This window comes from Chiloscyllium plagiosum, unplaced genomic scaffold (assembly GCF_037043375.1).
Source record: "Chiloscyllium plagiosum isolate Xiang-an unplaced genomic scaffold, Cpla_swu_hap1 HiC_scaffold_10, whole genome shotgun sequence".
NCBI classification, from domain to species: Eukaryota; Metazoa; Chordata; class Chondrichthyes; order Orectolobiformes; family Hemiscylliidae; genus Chiloscyllium; species Chiloscyllium plagiosum.
In genome coordinates, this window is record NW_028270148.1 from 106,436,380 (window position 1) to 106,449,395 (window position 13,016).

Sequence of the window (13,016 nt, forward strand, 5' to 3'; positions counted from 1 at the left end):
TCGGGAGTAATAACACCACCTCCAGCAGTAGGAAGGAAAGAACCACCATTTTCATTTTTCTTACAAAAAGTACAGTTCCTGAAACAGATCACAATTAAACGTTGAGGTGGGGTGACCGTCCTTGCAATTTTATCTTTAAATCCAAACATATTTTGAACTTGCTTCATTCTTAGCTTCAGTGCACTGTTCTGTCCAAATTTCTGTTTTAGTAACTGATGTACATTTGCAGTTTCTGCAAATTTAGCATGCAATCTCCAAAACGATTTGCACATCCCAAATAAACATTTGACAGTTTGTGTTGCGGGCCATATCTGTGGTCTGTAATACCAGCCTGATTGATATTTATTATTATTTGTCAGAATGTCTGTTAAATATTTTGTACTATTGCCTTATGCTAACTTGTTCTGAAGCCGATATTGTCATCTTCAGGACATGGTTCGCTTATCCAGAAATCAGATCCAGATTCTTAAGACTCAAGTGTTATGAAATTCTGTGAGACTGCAACAGTTTAACTGCAATTATACATATGTCCCTAACCACTGTTAAGTTATCCCATCCTTGCTGCCTTTTCCTTCAAATAAAATTGTCTACTTGAAAATCAAATCTGCGACATGTTGCAGTCTATGTATCAATGTGAGAGAGGCTAAAATTAGAACTCTGAACACTGCACACTGACTTAAATATTTTACTTCTGAAGTTGAAAAGAACTTTTGTCAAAGGACTAGCCAAAAATTTCATGATGTTTACAGTGCATTAGAGAATTGAGCACCATGCTCTCAACACTAGTACAGCCTAATCTCTTAAATAGTCAAGATTGGATTTTGGACTTTTGTTATGCTAGGTTTTAATAAACTTCTAGTTAAGAATATACGCATGCAATTGGTTCATTGGTTGACTTTCACTCTAGGCACCTAGAGTTTGCATATCTTTTAAAACATTGTTATAGTTGGTTTATTTGTTTAGGCATGTTTCTAACCTTAAAAGTGGTGCAAGCTGCATTTAGGTCTGATATTGATTTGCAGAGCAGTGAATTGCTGTGCTGCACCAATGTCAGCCAGTTGTCTGTAGCCATTAGTACTTACTTTCCTTAATTTCAAGAGTCTCGTAAAAGTAAAATGCATATATCAAAAACAGTTTACCACGCATCATTATTTTGTTATGATTCCCAGAATATGAATTGAATTCTTTTCCCAGATAAGTAACTCAATAACCACAGAAAAACTAAGTTTTAATATTTCCCATAAATTCAGGTTGAATAGTACACATTTAACTTAATGTATGTTTAGTTATTATAGTGCATCTGGATTAAACTAAATTGTGCACATGCACTGGAGATTAAGTATGATTCCCACAAACCTGAAACCATTCACAATCATGAGTAATAGCTTAAATTTCTTTTCTTGATTTGTGATTTAAATCTTTATAGAAAAAGCCTCTGTATCATCAAAATCATGCATTTAGTCATTAGAATTGTCTTTAGTTTCTACTAAATGTCTACTAAACATTTTAAACATAACTAACTGTTGCACTTACCAGAACTGATTGGAGCATTATCTGGGTATTTTCAGTGCGTTGCCTTCAGACTGCTATATACAATAGTTGTCCCACTTTTACAGATTATCTGAGTTAAATGATTTTTAACCCCTACTGTTCGCTCTAAAAGCACTTCCATGTGATGTAAAGGAGAAACTGGTGGATGTGTGCAAGAAGTGCGCCTATTAGTAAGTTGATGTGGACTTTGGGCATGTACTTTGTGTCTTTCATCTGTCTGCTTTGTTTCTTTTGTTGAAGATATGCATTCCTTCAGCAGAGCTCTTGGAATGTAACCTGCTTTTGATAGTTGAAAGTTGGGGTAAGTGAGGGCTAGCAGACTGTAACTGGCTGGAACGTTTGATGGGTACTTTCAGGAGTAATAATAACTCTTTGAATTTAACAAAAAAGAAATAAAAGTTAAGCAAATGGCTGTGAAATTGTTTGTTAGTAGATTACTAGCAGATCAGTAAAGCTGCTTTTTTAAGAAGATAGAGAAGACTAGAACCCTTTTCATAAGACAACGTGACTGCTTCGGAGAGAGGACATTTTGATATCAGCATTGTGATTAGTTATGATTTGTGAAGACAGAGGGTTTTTGAATCTGCATTCCAAACAAGCCTTGGTGAGTGGTTTTGACGAAGTAATTGATAATGAGTAAACATTTCATGTGTGCTTTGCAAACCAGTGTTGTTATTACTGATTTTTGTCTTTGTATTCAACAAATAGATCTTGAGGTTTTATGGTTTGAATCTGAACTGTCCATGGGAAGATCTAAATCTTCAAAAAATGCTGCAAATATAACTTTCTTGAAGAGAATCTTGTAACTGCTCTGGTATTTTCTATCCATCCCGCCTGTTATTTTGTGGGTTGTTTTGCAGTTCATTACCAATCCAGCTTTTGTTTATAACCTCTGCTCAGTGCCCTATTATTACCTCATATAATTTATTGCCGATAAAACGTGACATGAAAATTGTGTATTTCAATGATGAACATGGTTAGTGTCTGTGAGGTGATTCTCTGCACCCAACCCCCTTTTCTTGTTAGTCGGTTTCTCAATTCTCATTCCCTTGGCACTAAAATTGCTTATAATGTTTAAAAAGCTTTTGGATAAGTTCGTGAACAGGAAAGGTTTGGAGGGATATGGGCCAAGTGCACACAGGTGGCACACACTGTTTATTTTGGAATTATTGCTGGTGTGGACTAGTTGGAGCAAAAGGTCTCTTTCCATACTGTGTGACTCTTATGACTATAACTGGAGTCCCATGAGCAGAAGTTTAACTTTCTGTGCAGCATATCTAATATATGTCTGTTGCTATAAAAGAGCAAATAAGAAATAGGACAAGACACATTGTACTCCTCTGATATTTGTCATTGCTGAATTTTCCACATTTTTTAACAAGAACTGTACTACTGTGAATTACATACAACTTTGATCTTTTCATACTATGAAAAGGAATACAGATGTATGACACGCAATTAAGTCAACCCACAGTGAAATATTTATGGTATCCAGATTAATAAATCAGATTTCTTTTCACATTTATGAAGGAGGTTGTTTGATATCGACCTTAAATAATTCAGCCACTATCTGGAAGGGCTTATGCCCGAAACGTCTATTCTCCTGTTCCTTGGATGCTGCCTGACCTGCTGCTCTTTTCCAGCAACACATTTTCAGCTATCAACTAAATAGGGCAGATGATCGTAGTTAGTGCCTCCAACTTTCAGTTAAGAATATTTAATAGAAGAAGGGTATGCAGCCCCATCAAGCCTCTTTCACCACTCAACGAAACAACTTAGAGTGGATTTAACACAATGAAACATCCTACAGCACTTCACATGAGCATTGTAAACTAATGTATGACGCCAAGGCACCTACGGAAATGTTAGGTCAGATAACCAAAACCTTAGTCAGAGAGAGAGGTTTTCAGTGGCATTTTAAGTTGAGATAGTGATCTAGTGATGAAACTCCATAGACTGGGGCAGAAGCCTTACCTTTGGTTGCTACACTAGTGCAATTGAAATTGGAGTTGTATAAAAGGCTAGAAATTCAAGGAGTAAAGATAGCTCAGGATTGAAGTAGATTTAGGGGCTGGGTGGGGGGGCGTGCAGTGGGGTGGGGGTGGGGGCGTGGTTTGTAATTCCGTATGAAAGTTTATAAAATTGTGACATTGCTTGGAGCTAGTGTGAGCATGGTGTTATAGGGGAAAGGTTTTTATGTGAGAGTTCAGACATGGGCAGCAGAGTCTTGGATGGCCTCAAGTTTATGATGCATATAAATGTAGGAGACCAGCCAATGTTGGAATAGTTTACTGTAGAGGTAATAAAGTTGAGGGTTTTAGCTGTGCGTGAGCTGAGAGAAGAAGGGTGTGGTGGGAATATTATAGATTGGGGGGAAAAAAGCACTTTCAGTGAAAGTATGAATATAAGATTAGAAACATGTTGCAGAGTTCAATATGATCCCAACATTGTTAACAATTCAATTTGATCTCAGATTGTTGTCAGAAAAAAGCTGGAATCAGTAGCTGGGGTTTAGATTTGCAAAAATAGTGGTTTCAATCTTCCAATATTTAATAGAGGAAATTGTGGCTCATCCAGTAATGTATGTTGGACTACAATCTGATAACTTACCAACAATGGAGAGGTCAATGAGGTTGCCATCAGCCTAAGTACTGACTCAACATGTAGATAATAAAGAAACAAGGGACCAGGTTTTGTTCTTGAGTGATACCAGAAATCAACTGGAAGTCACAATTCAGTAGCAGAAAGGGATGCCACTGCAAGTAATTCTCTGGCTATGAATATATAGAAAAGTTTTTGGAACCAAATGAGATCAGCTGGATAACATTAGAGAGGTATTGAAGAAGGTTGATGTGGTCATCTGGATCAAAGGCCACAAAAAGTTTGCGAGCGTCATGGGTAAGGAAGTTTACCTTTGTCACTGTCACACAGATTGTAATTTGATAAGAGCTGCTTTGATACTAGAGAGATACAATCATCATGTTCTTGAGAAGATGGAAAAGGGTTTTGGAAAGGAAAGGAAAGGGAAGTTGATGATTGAACGGTAGTTTCCAAGGACAGACCAGTCAAGGGTGATTTTTGAGAAGAGTGGTGATAAGTTTAGGAGTGAAGGGCAAAATTGGAAGGAGAGAACATTCGGTAAGATCATGGCTAATCTTTAACCTTCACTTCACTTTTCTGCCCTGCTGTTGTGTTCTTGATCTTCCTCTTCCACAAAATTTAATCAGTTTCATTCTTCAACAAGCTTGTCAACTGAGAATCCACAGTTCTCTGGAATTAAGTTACAACTTCCTGAGTGAAGAAACTTCTTTTCTCAGTCCTGAATAGAGTTGTACAACTTGGAAACAGACCCTTCTTCAATCCAATTTGTCTATGCTGACCAGTTATCTTAAACTGATCTAGTCCCATTTGCCAGCATTTGACCCATATCCCTGTAAACCCTTCCTATTCATGGACCCATCCAGATGCCTTTTAAATGTTGTTATTATACCAGCCTCCATCATTTCCTCTGACAGCTCATTCCATACACCCATCACCCTCTGTATGAAAAAGTTGCTCCTTAGCTCCCTTTTATATCTTTCCCCTCTCACTTTAAACCTATGCGCTCTAGTTTTGGATTCCCCTGTCCTGGAAAAAAGATCTTGGCTCTTCACCATATCTATGCTCCTAGTGATTTTACAAGCTTCTATAAGGTCACCCTCAGCCACTGATGCTCCACGGAAATAAGCTCCAGCCTATACAGCCTCCTCTCTACAGCTCAAACCTAAATGGCTGAAACCCAGTTCCCCAAACCTGCGTTAACTGGTCAAACATCTCAATGTAGAGCTCGCATGCAGTCTAAAGTTTAGTCTATTGTTGACAGACAGTATACTTATAGTATAAAAATCCTCATATTTACGTTGTACATAGGCATAGTTCTGGGTCAGTCAATGCCTTGAACGAATTCCATCAACCATTTAAGTCATGGCTGATCTCCATTTCAATTTGACCTACCTGTGCTGATTCTGAAGCCAAGGTGGCTGAGGGCAGAATAAGAGTTCAATGGAGAAGTAAATTAGCAAGCAGCCAGAAGATCAGGGTCACATCCAAGTAGTGAAAGGAGGTGTTCACTTTATGTTTGGCCTACTTGTAGAGAACTGCATCATGAATGGTATTATAAAGTAAATAAAGTATACAACTTCCCTGTTTTGCTTGGAATAGGTTTCTCGGTCCTGGAGGAGGCAAAGTTACTTTTTACACAACACCAGGTTATAGTCCAACAGGTTTAATTGGAAGCACTAGCTTTCGGAGCGCAGCTGATGAAGCTGGTGCGCTCCGAAAGCTAGTGCTTCCAATTAAACCTGTTGGACTATAACCTGGTGCTGTGTGATTTGTAACTTTGTACACCCTAGTCCAACACCGGCATCTCCAAATCATGAAAGTTATTTTTCTTAGACTAAAGACAGGACGAAAATGGAATAGTGTAGGTTAGATGGGTTTCAGATTGGTTTCACAGGTCAGCGCAACATCGAGGGCCGAAGGGCCTGTAATGCTCTAATGTTCCATGCTCTACAAATGAGCCTCCACTTGCTGTGGCCTGCCAGTTGCTTGGAGTAATACAACCTAGTGGGAAAAGTGGTTAGCTTGTGATTTTTAAAAATTTTCTTCCCTTCCCCACTCTGAACGTACTGAGTCATGCTACAACAGTATCTCAGGGGAGAAAGTGAGGTCTGCAGATGCTGGAGATCAGAGATGGAAATGTGTTGCTGGAAAAGCGCAGCAGGTCAGGCAGCATCTAGGGAACAGGAGAATCGACGTTTCGGGCATTAGCCTGAAGAAGGGCTAATGCCCGAAACGTCGATTCTCCTGTTCCCTAGATGCTGCCTGACCTGCTGCGCTTTTCCAGCAACACATTTCCACAACAGTATCTCACCCAAGTGACCCTTTCTTAAACAAGTTTTGGATGTTTTATGTGGAAAGAAACAGAGGAAATTTTATTTGTTCATTTTAGCTGGGTGGAATGCTGAGCAGAGCTTGTAACTTAAAGGCAATGGGAAAACTGCTCAGTAAAAGGAGTAGCTTTCCTTGAGCCAGTGCAGAGATGATAACCAGACATGTTTGGAGTTAAGGTTGCTGTCATAGCAGTGTAAGTGTGGCTTTTGGGGGAGGAGGAGGGTATCTGAAATTCTTCTGCCATTAAGAAAGAAACAGCAGCAGTGATAGTTTGTACCAACTACAGATGGCTCTAAGAAAGCACATTCCACCAGAAAATAGAATATACAAAGGAGAGATGTATCCAAGCTGTTTGTGATGACAGAAACTGACCAACCGTTTTTTGTTTTAAATAGTTGGAACTTCTCATGAGGGATGATTGATCAAAAATGAAAATGGGCATTTTGGTTATTAATATTGCCTGAACTAAAGCTGTGTTGGAGTAGCGCCATTTTAATAGCAACATAGGATTGTGATTGTGTTTTCACAGTTTGTAGGTGAGATGGGGGTGGAACACTAAAGTTTAATGTTGCATTTAATTTTCTTCTAACCCGTTCCACTTCTCTTCATTTACAAGTTTAATTAAATCTGAATCTGATTGTTGACTACTTTAAAAGGAAAGTTAACTAAAACTTGTTTCTTTGTCACTTCATGGTCTTCTGGAAGAACAAAGTTTTAAAAATATACAAACAAAAATAATTAAGTAATTTTCAAAAATGCTTCGAGGTTCCCTTTTTATAATTCTTGCATTTTAAAATATCTCAAACAAAAGCCTTGATTTTTCACTGCTTCAAGATATTAGATATTCATTCACTGGTACTGGGTGGCAAATCCTGTTTCCATTACATATTCCCTTAACTTTGTGTCACATTCAGTAATGCTTCTTGCTTTTTTATACTCTTGAAACATATATTTTATTCTTTGCAAGCCTTTACTAGACGAATTTGATTGGTCACGCCTAATTTGAGTTAGTGACCTCTGAAGAAGAACTTGCTTCCTTTATATAGCATCTTTAACATCAGGAGGTCCCAACGCTTTACACCTCATGGAAGAATATTTGAACTGTCATGATTTGGAGGAGCCAGTATTGGACTGGTGTGGACAAAGTTAAAAATTGCACAACACCATGCTATAGTCCAGCAGGTTTATTTGGAAGCATTAGCTTTTGAAGCGCTGCTTCTTCATCAGGCTTCTTTATCATCAACAGCCACCTGATGAAGAAACAGCGCTTTGAAAGCTAATGCTTCCACATAAACCTGTTGAACTATACTGTAGTGTTGTGTAATTTTTAACTTTGAACTGTCATGACTAATTTAGCAAACACAGTCATTGTTGTGAACGCAGCAAAGATACAGTAAATAGTAATGTGATAACCTGTGAAGGAGACTTATTGGTTTCATTCAGAGGAGAAACGTTGACTGGGGAGAATTCTCATGCTCTTCAAAATAGTTTTTTTTCACATTATCTTGTGAAGGTAGTTGGGCTCTGTTTAATGTCTCATCTGAAAGATGTCACCTTGGATAGTGCAGCACTCTGTAATGTTGAACGTCAGCCTAGATCTTGTATACAAATTCCTGCAGTGGCATTTGAATCCAGTGATATAGAGATAAGAGTGCTATTTAGTGAACCAAATCAACTCCCAGTCCTGACCTTCACTACCTCTAGATTTGTAACAAATCACAAATAATTGTTTGACAGTTAAAAATAGACTAAAAGGAATTAAATTACTCTATGCTGATGTCAGTTTTTTTAAAAGTTGAAGTGACAGTTGCTACAATTAGAATAACTTCTTTTTTACCTCCTCCACTTCTCAAAATTCTCAAAATTACAAATCAACCTGTGAATACTGTCTTTTTCAGTTCTCCTTTATTATAATTCCAAATTGATCAGTTGGTGAAAAACATCTTCTTTCCCCCCACCCTTAACAAAGTTAGGGATCCGAACTGCAACTTGACTTGAAGTGAGCTCCTAGTTCATTTCAAGGTTCTGAAGCAGGTACACCTTGGCTTCAAGAGGCATACTTAGGTTCCATTTTAGATGGCATAATCTGTACATCTTCAAAAAGTAACACATTCCTGTAGAAATTGAAAGCAATCTTGCAGCGATTGTTTCCAATATGTTTTTACAATTTACTTTGATTTACCAGAAATAAATTGTTGGCTAAAGAAGAGTTGCACCGATATGGAAGCATCCTGTGTGTTATAAGCAAGCTGTGAATGAAGTTTTTTTTTAAACAGGTATTTTTGATAACTGTTGCTTTCATTCAGTGTTGTTGATTGACTGTTTAACATTTTTTTCTCTTTGCATTTTGCAGTTGGATGGGTACATTGCACGAAACTGGGCTAATCAGAAATCAGCTTTGGGGAGTGCCCTGGACCCACTGGCAGATAAGATTCTGATCAGTGTCCTATATGTCAGTCTGACTTGTGTTGAACTCATTCCAGGTACTCTCTCTTTGTTATCATTTTGCTCACTTTTCTTGGATAGTGTTCAGAAAAGGAAATAGCATGTTTAGTTTCTGAATGTGAGCAACTATATGAAAAGCCTTAAATTTATTTTGCTTAAAATAGCTATCAGTGTAGATGCCTTGTGTACCTTTGCATTATGAGCTTTGAGATTGCAGGACATGATAAGTGTTTAGCCAAACACTTTTCCCAGTGTGACTGCATTTTGTCAATCAGTGGGACATGTGGAGGCATTGAGGGTCCTGTTCTATCCATTACAGTGGGAGCAAAACTGTTATCCCTCATTGCTGACTTGAGCTTATGGCCCCACTTAGGAGGCCCTGGAGTAGATGAATAAGAAAAATAATTGCTATTCTTATAGCACCGCCCTAGGAGTTTAGGGAGAGTTTCCATGTTGCTGATGATTATGTCTGCAGGAAGTGTCTTTGGTTGAGAATCCTATCAGATTGGTTGGAGCGGTAGTTAGAGGCAATAAGGAATTTATAAGAGCCAGGGTGTGTGATGAATGGCAGTTATAGGAAGAGAGAAAAGCCACAGATGTACAGCCAGGTAGATGGGTTAACTCCAGGAAAGGTAGGAGAGGTAGGCAGGTAGTGCAGGAGCCTTCTGTGGATGTCCCCATTTCAAACAAGTATGCTGTTTTGGAAAATGTAGAGGGTGATGGACTCTTGAGAATGTAGCACTGAGAGTCAAGTTTCTGTTATTGAGACTGGCTTTAATGTAATGAGGGGATGCCTTGAACCAAGCGATCGATTGTGATAGGGGACTGTCTAGTCAGAGGAACAGACAGACGTTTCTGCGGCCAGCAATGAAAAATCAGGATAGTGTGTTGCCTCCCTGGTTCCAGGATCAAGGATATCTCAGTGTACAGAATGTCCTCAAAGGCGAGTGGGACCAGCAGGAGGCCATTGTACACATTGGAACCAACAGCAAAAGGGTGAGATTCTGAAGGGAGAACATAGAAAATTAGGCAGGAATTAAAAAAAGGAGATCCTTGAGAAGAAGGAATAGGAGGATAGAGCAGAGGAGTTGGTGCAGGGGAGAAGGGTTCATATTTTTGGATCATTGGAATCTCTTCTGGGTAGAAGTAACCTATGCAAGAAGGATGGATTGGAACCAAATTGGAAGGGGACTAATATACAAACTTGTCCATGCCGACCAAATATCCTAACCCAATCTAGTCCCATTTGCCAGCACCTGGCCCATATCCCTCAAATCTTCCTATTCATATCCCAAACCAGATGCCTTTTAAATGTTGCAATTGTACTAGCCTCCACCACTTCCTCTGGCAGCCCACTGCACATATGCACCACCCTCTATATGAAAAAGTTGTCCCTTAGGTCCCTTTTATATCTTTCCCCTCTCATCGTAAACCAATAGCCTTGAGGGCTGGTCTCCCACATCCCAGGGAAAAGACCTTGTCTATTTATCCTATCCATAGGGAGGATATTCCTGGGAATACGTCCAAGGACATTATTGAGGTGGAACTGAGAAATAAGAAAGGGATGATCACCTTTTTGGGATGGTATTATAGACCCCTTTAATGGTCAGCAGGAAATTGAGAAACCAACTTGTATGGAAGTTTCAGTTATCTGTAAGAATAATAGGGTGATTATGGTAGGGGATTTTAACTTTCCAAACATAGACTGGGACTGCCATAGTGTTAAGGGTTTAGATAGAGAGGTAGTTAAGTGTGTACAAGAAAGTTTTGTTATTCACTATGTGGATGTACCTACTAGAGGAGGTGCAAAACTTGACCTACTCTGAGTTGTCAGTGGGATGTACCTTGGGGGCCAGCGACCATAATTCTATTATTTTTAAAATATGATTTGGAGGGAGTGGTGTTAGACTGGGGTGGACAAAGTTAAAAATCCCACAACACCAGGTTATAGTCCAATAGGTTTATTTGGAGGCAAGAGCTTTTGAAGCCCTGCTTCGAATCACCTGATGAAGGAGCAGTGCTTTGAAAGCTCGTGCCTCCAAATAAACCTGTTGGACTATAACCTGGTGTTGTGGGATTTTTAACTTAGTTTTAAAATAGTGATAGAAAAAGATAGACTGGATCTAAAAGTTGAAGTTCTAAATTGGAGGGAAGCTAATTTTGACAGTATTAGGCAAGAACTTTCAAAAGCTGATTGGGGGCAGGTGTTCACAGGTGAAGGGGCGGATGGGAAATGGGAAGCCTTCAGAAATGAGATAATGAGAGTCCAGAGCAAGTATATTCCTGTTAGGGTGAAAGGGAAGTCTGGTAAGTGTAGGGAAAGCTGGATGACTGGAGAAATTGAGGTTTTGGTTAAGAAAAAGAAGGAAGCATATGTCAGGTATAGGCAGGAGAGATCGAATGAATCCTTAGAAGAATATAAAGGCAGTAGGAGTATAATTAAGAGGGAAATCAGGAGGGCAAAAAGGGGACATGAGATAGCTTTAGCAAATAGGGTTAAGAAGAATCCAAAGGGATTTTACAAATACATTAAGGACAAAAGGGTAACTAGGGAGAGAATAGGGCCCCTCAAAGATCAGCAGAGGCCTTTGTGTGGAGCCGCAGGGGATGAGGAAGATACTAAACGTGTATTTTACATCAATGTTTACTGTGGAGAAGGACATGTAAGATCTAGAATGTAAGGAAATAGATGGTGACATCTAAAAAATTACATAGGAGGAAGTGCTGGATGTCTTGAAATGCATATAAGTGGATAAATCTCCAGGACCTGATCAGGTGTGGTGTACCCTAGAACTCTGGGATGCTCGGGAAGTGATTGTTGGGTCCCTTGCTGAGAGAGTTATGTAATTGATAGTAACAGGTGAGGTGCCAGAAGACTGAACGTTGGCTACCGTGGTGTCACTATTTAAGAAAGGTGGTCAGGAAAAGTCAGGGAATATGTAGACCAGTGAACCTGACATCGGTGGTTGGCAAGTTGTTGAATGGAATCCTGAGGGACAGGATGTACATGTATTTGGAAAGGCAAGGACTGATTAGGGATAGTCAACATAGCTTTGTGCATGGGAAATCATGTCTCACGAACTTGATTGTGTTTTTTGAAGGAGTAACAAAGAGGATTGATGAGGGCATAGCAGTAGACGTGATCCATATGGACTTCAGTGAGGCATTCGACAAGGTTCCTCATGGTAGACTGGTTAGCAAGGTTAAATCTCATGGAGTACAGGGAGAACTAGCCATTTGGATACAGAACTGGCTCAAAGGTAGAAGACAGAGGGTGATGGTGGCGGGTTGTTTTTTCCAGACTGGAGGCCTGTGACCAGTAGTGTGCCATGGGGATCGATGCTGGATTCACTGCTTTTCGTCATTTATATAAATGGTTTGGATGTAAACATAGGTATAGTTAGTTTGCAGGTGGCACCAAAATTGGAGGTGTAGTGGACAGCGAAGAAGGTTACCTCAGACTACAATAAGATCTTGATCAGATGGGCCAATGGGCTGAGGGGTGGCAAATGGAGTTTAATTTAAATAAATGCGAGGTGCTACATTTTTTAAAGCAAATCTTAGCAGGACTAATATACCTTAATGGTAAGGTCCTATGGAGTGTTGCTGAACAAAGACCTTGGAGTGCATGTTCATAGTTCCTTGAAAGTAGAGTCGCAGGTAGATAGGATAGTGAAAAAGGCATTTGGTATGCTTTCCTTTATTGGTCAGGGCATTGAGTATAGAAGTTGCGAGGTCATGTTGCAGCTGTGCAGGACATTGGTTAGGCCACTGTTGGAATATTGTGTGCAGTTCTAGTTTTCTTCCTATCGGAAAGATGATGTGAAACTTGAAAGGGTTCAGAAAAGGATTTACAAGGGTGTTGCCAGTTTTGGAGGATTTAGAACACAGAACATTACAGCGCAGTACAGGCCCTTCAGCCCTCGATGTTGCGCCGAGATGTGAAAATATTGATGCCCATCTAATCTCCACCGCTCCATTATTATCCATATGTACGTCCAATGCCCCTAGCGTTAGCAAGTTGACTACTGTTGAAGGCAGGCCATTCTGTGCCCCTACTACTGAGGAAAGAAACTACCCTGAATATC

The 13,016-nt window shown here is 39.5% G+C and overlaps 1 protein-coding gene across 1 annotated transcript in view; it reads left to right on the forward strand.

Annotated features, from left to right (window-relative positions):
- The window catches only part of crls1 (cardiolipin synthase 1), a 60,086-nt gene that overhangs the window by 30,454 nt on the left and 16,616 nt on the right, over nucleotides 1–13,016 (forward strand). The window contains exon 3 of the mRNA XM_043696577.2: nucleotides 8,837–8,966. Coding sequence (XP_043552512.2) covers nucleotides 8,837–8,966 — 130 coding nt within the window. The remainder of the gene's footprint in view (nucleotides 1–8,836; nucleotides 8,967–13,016) is intronic.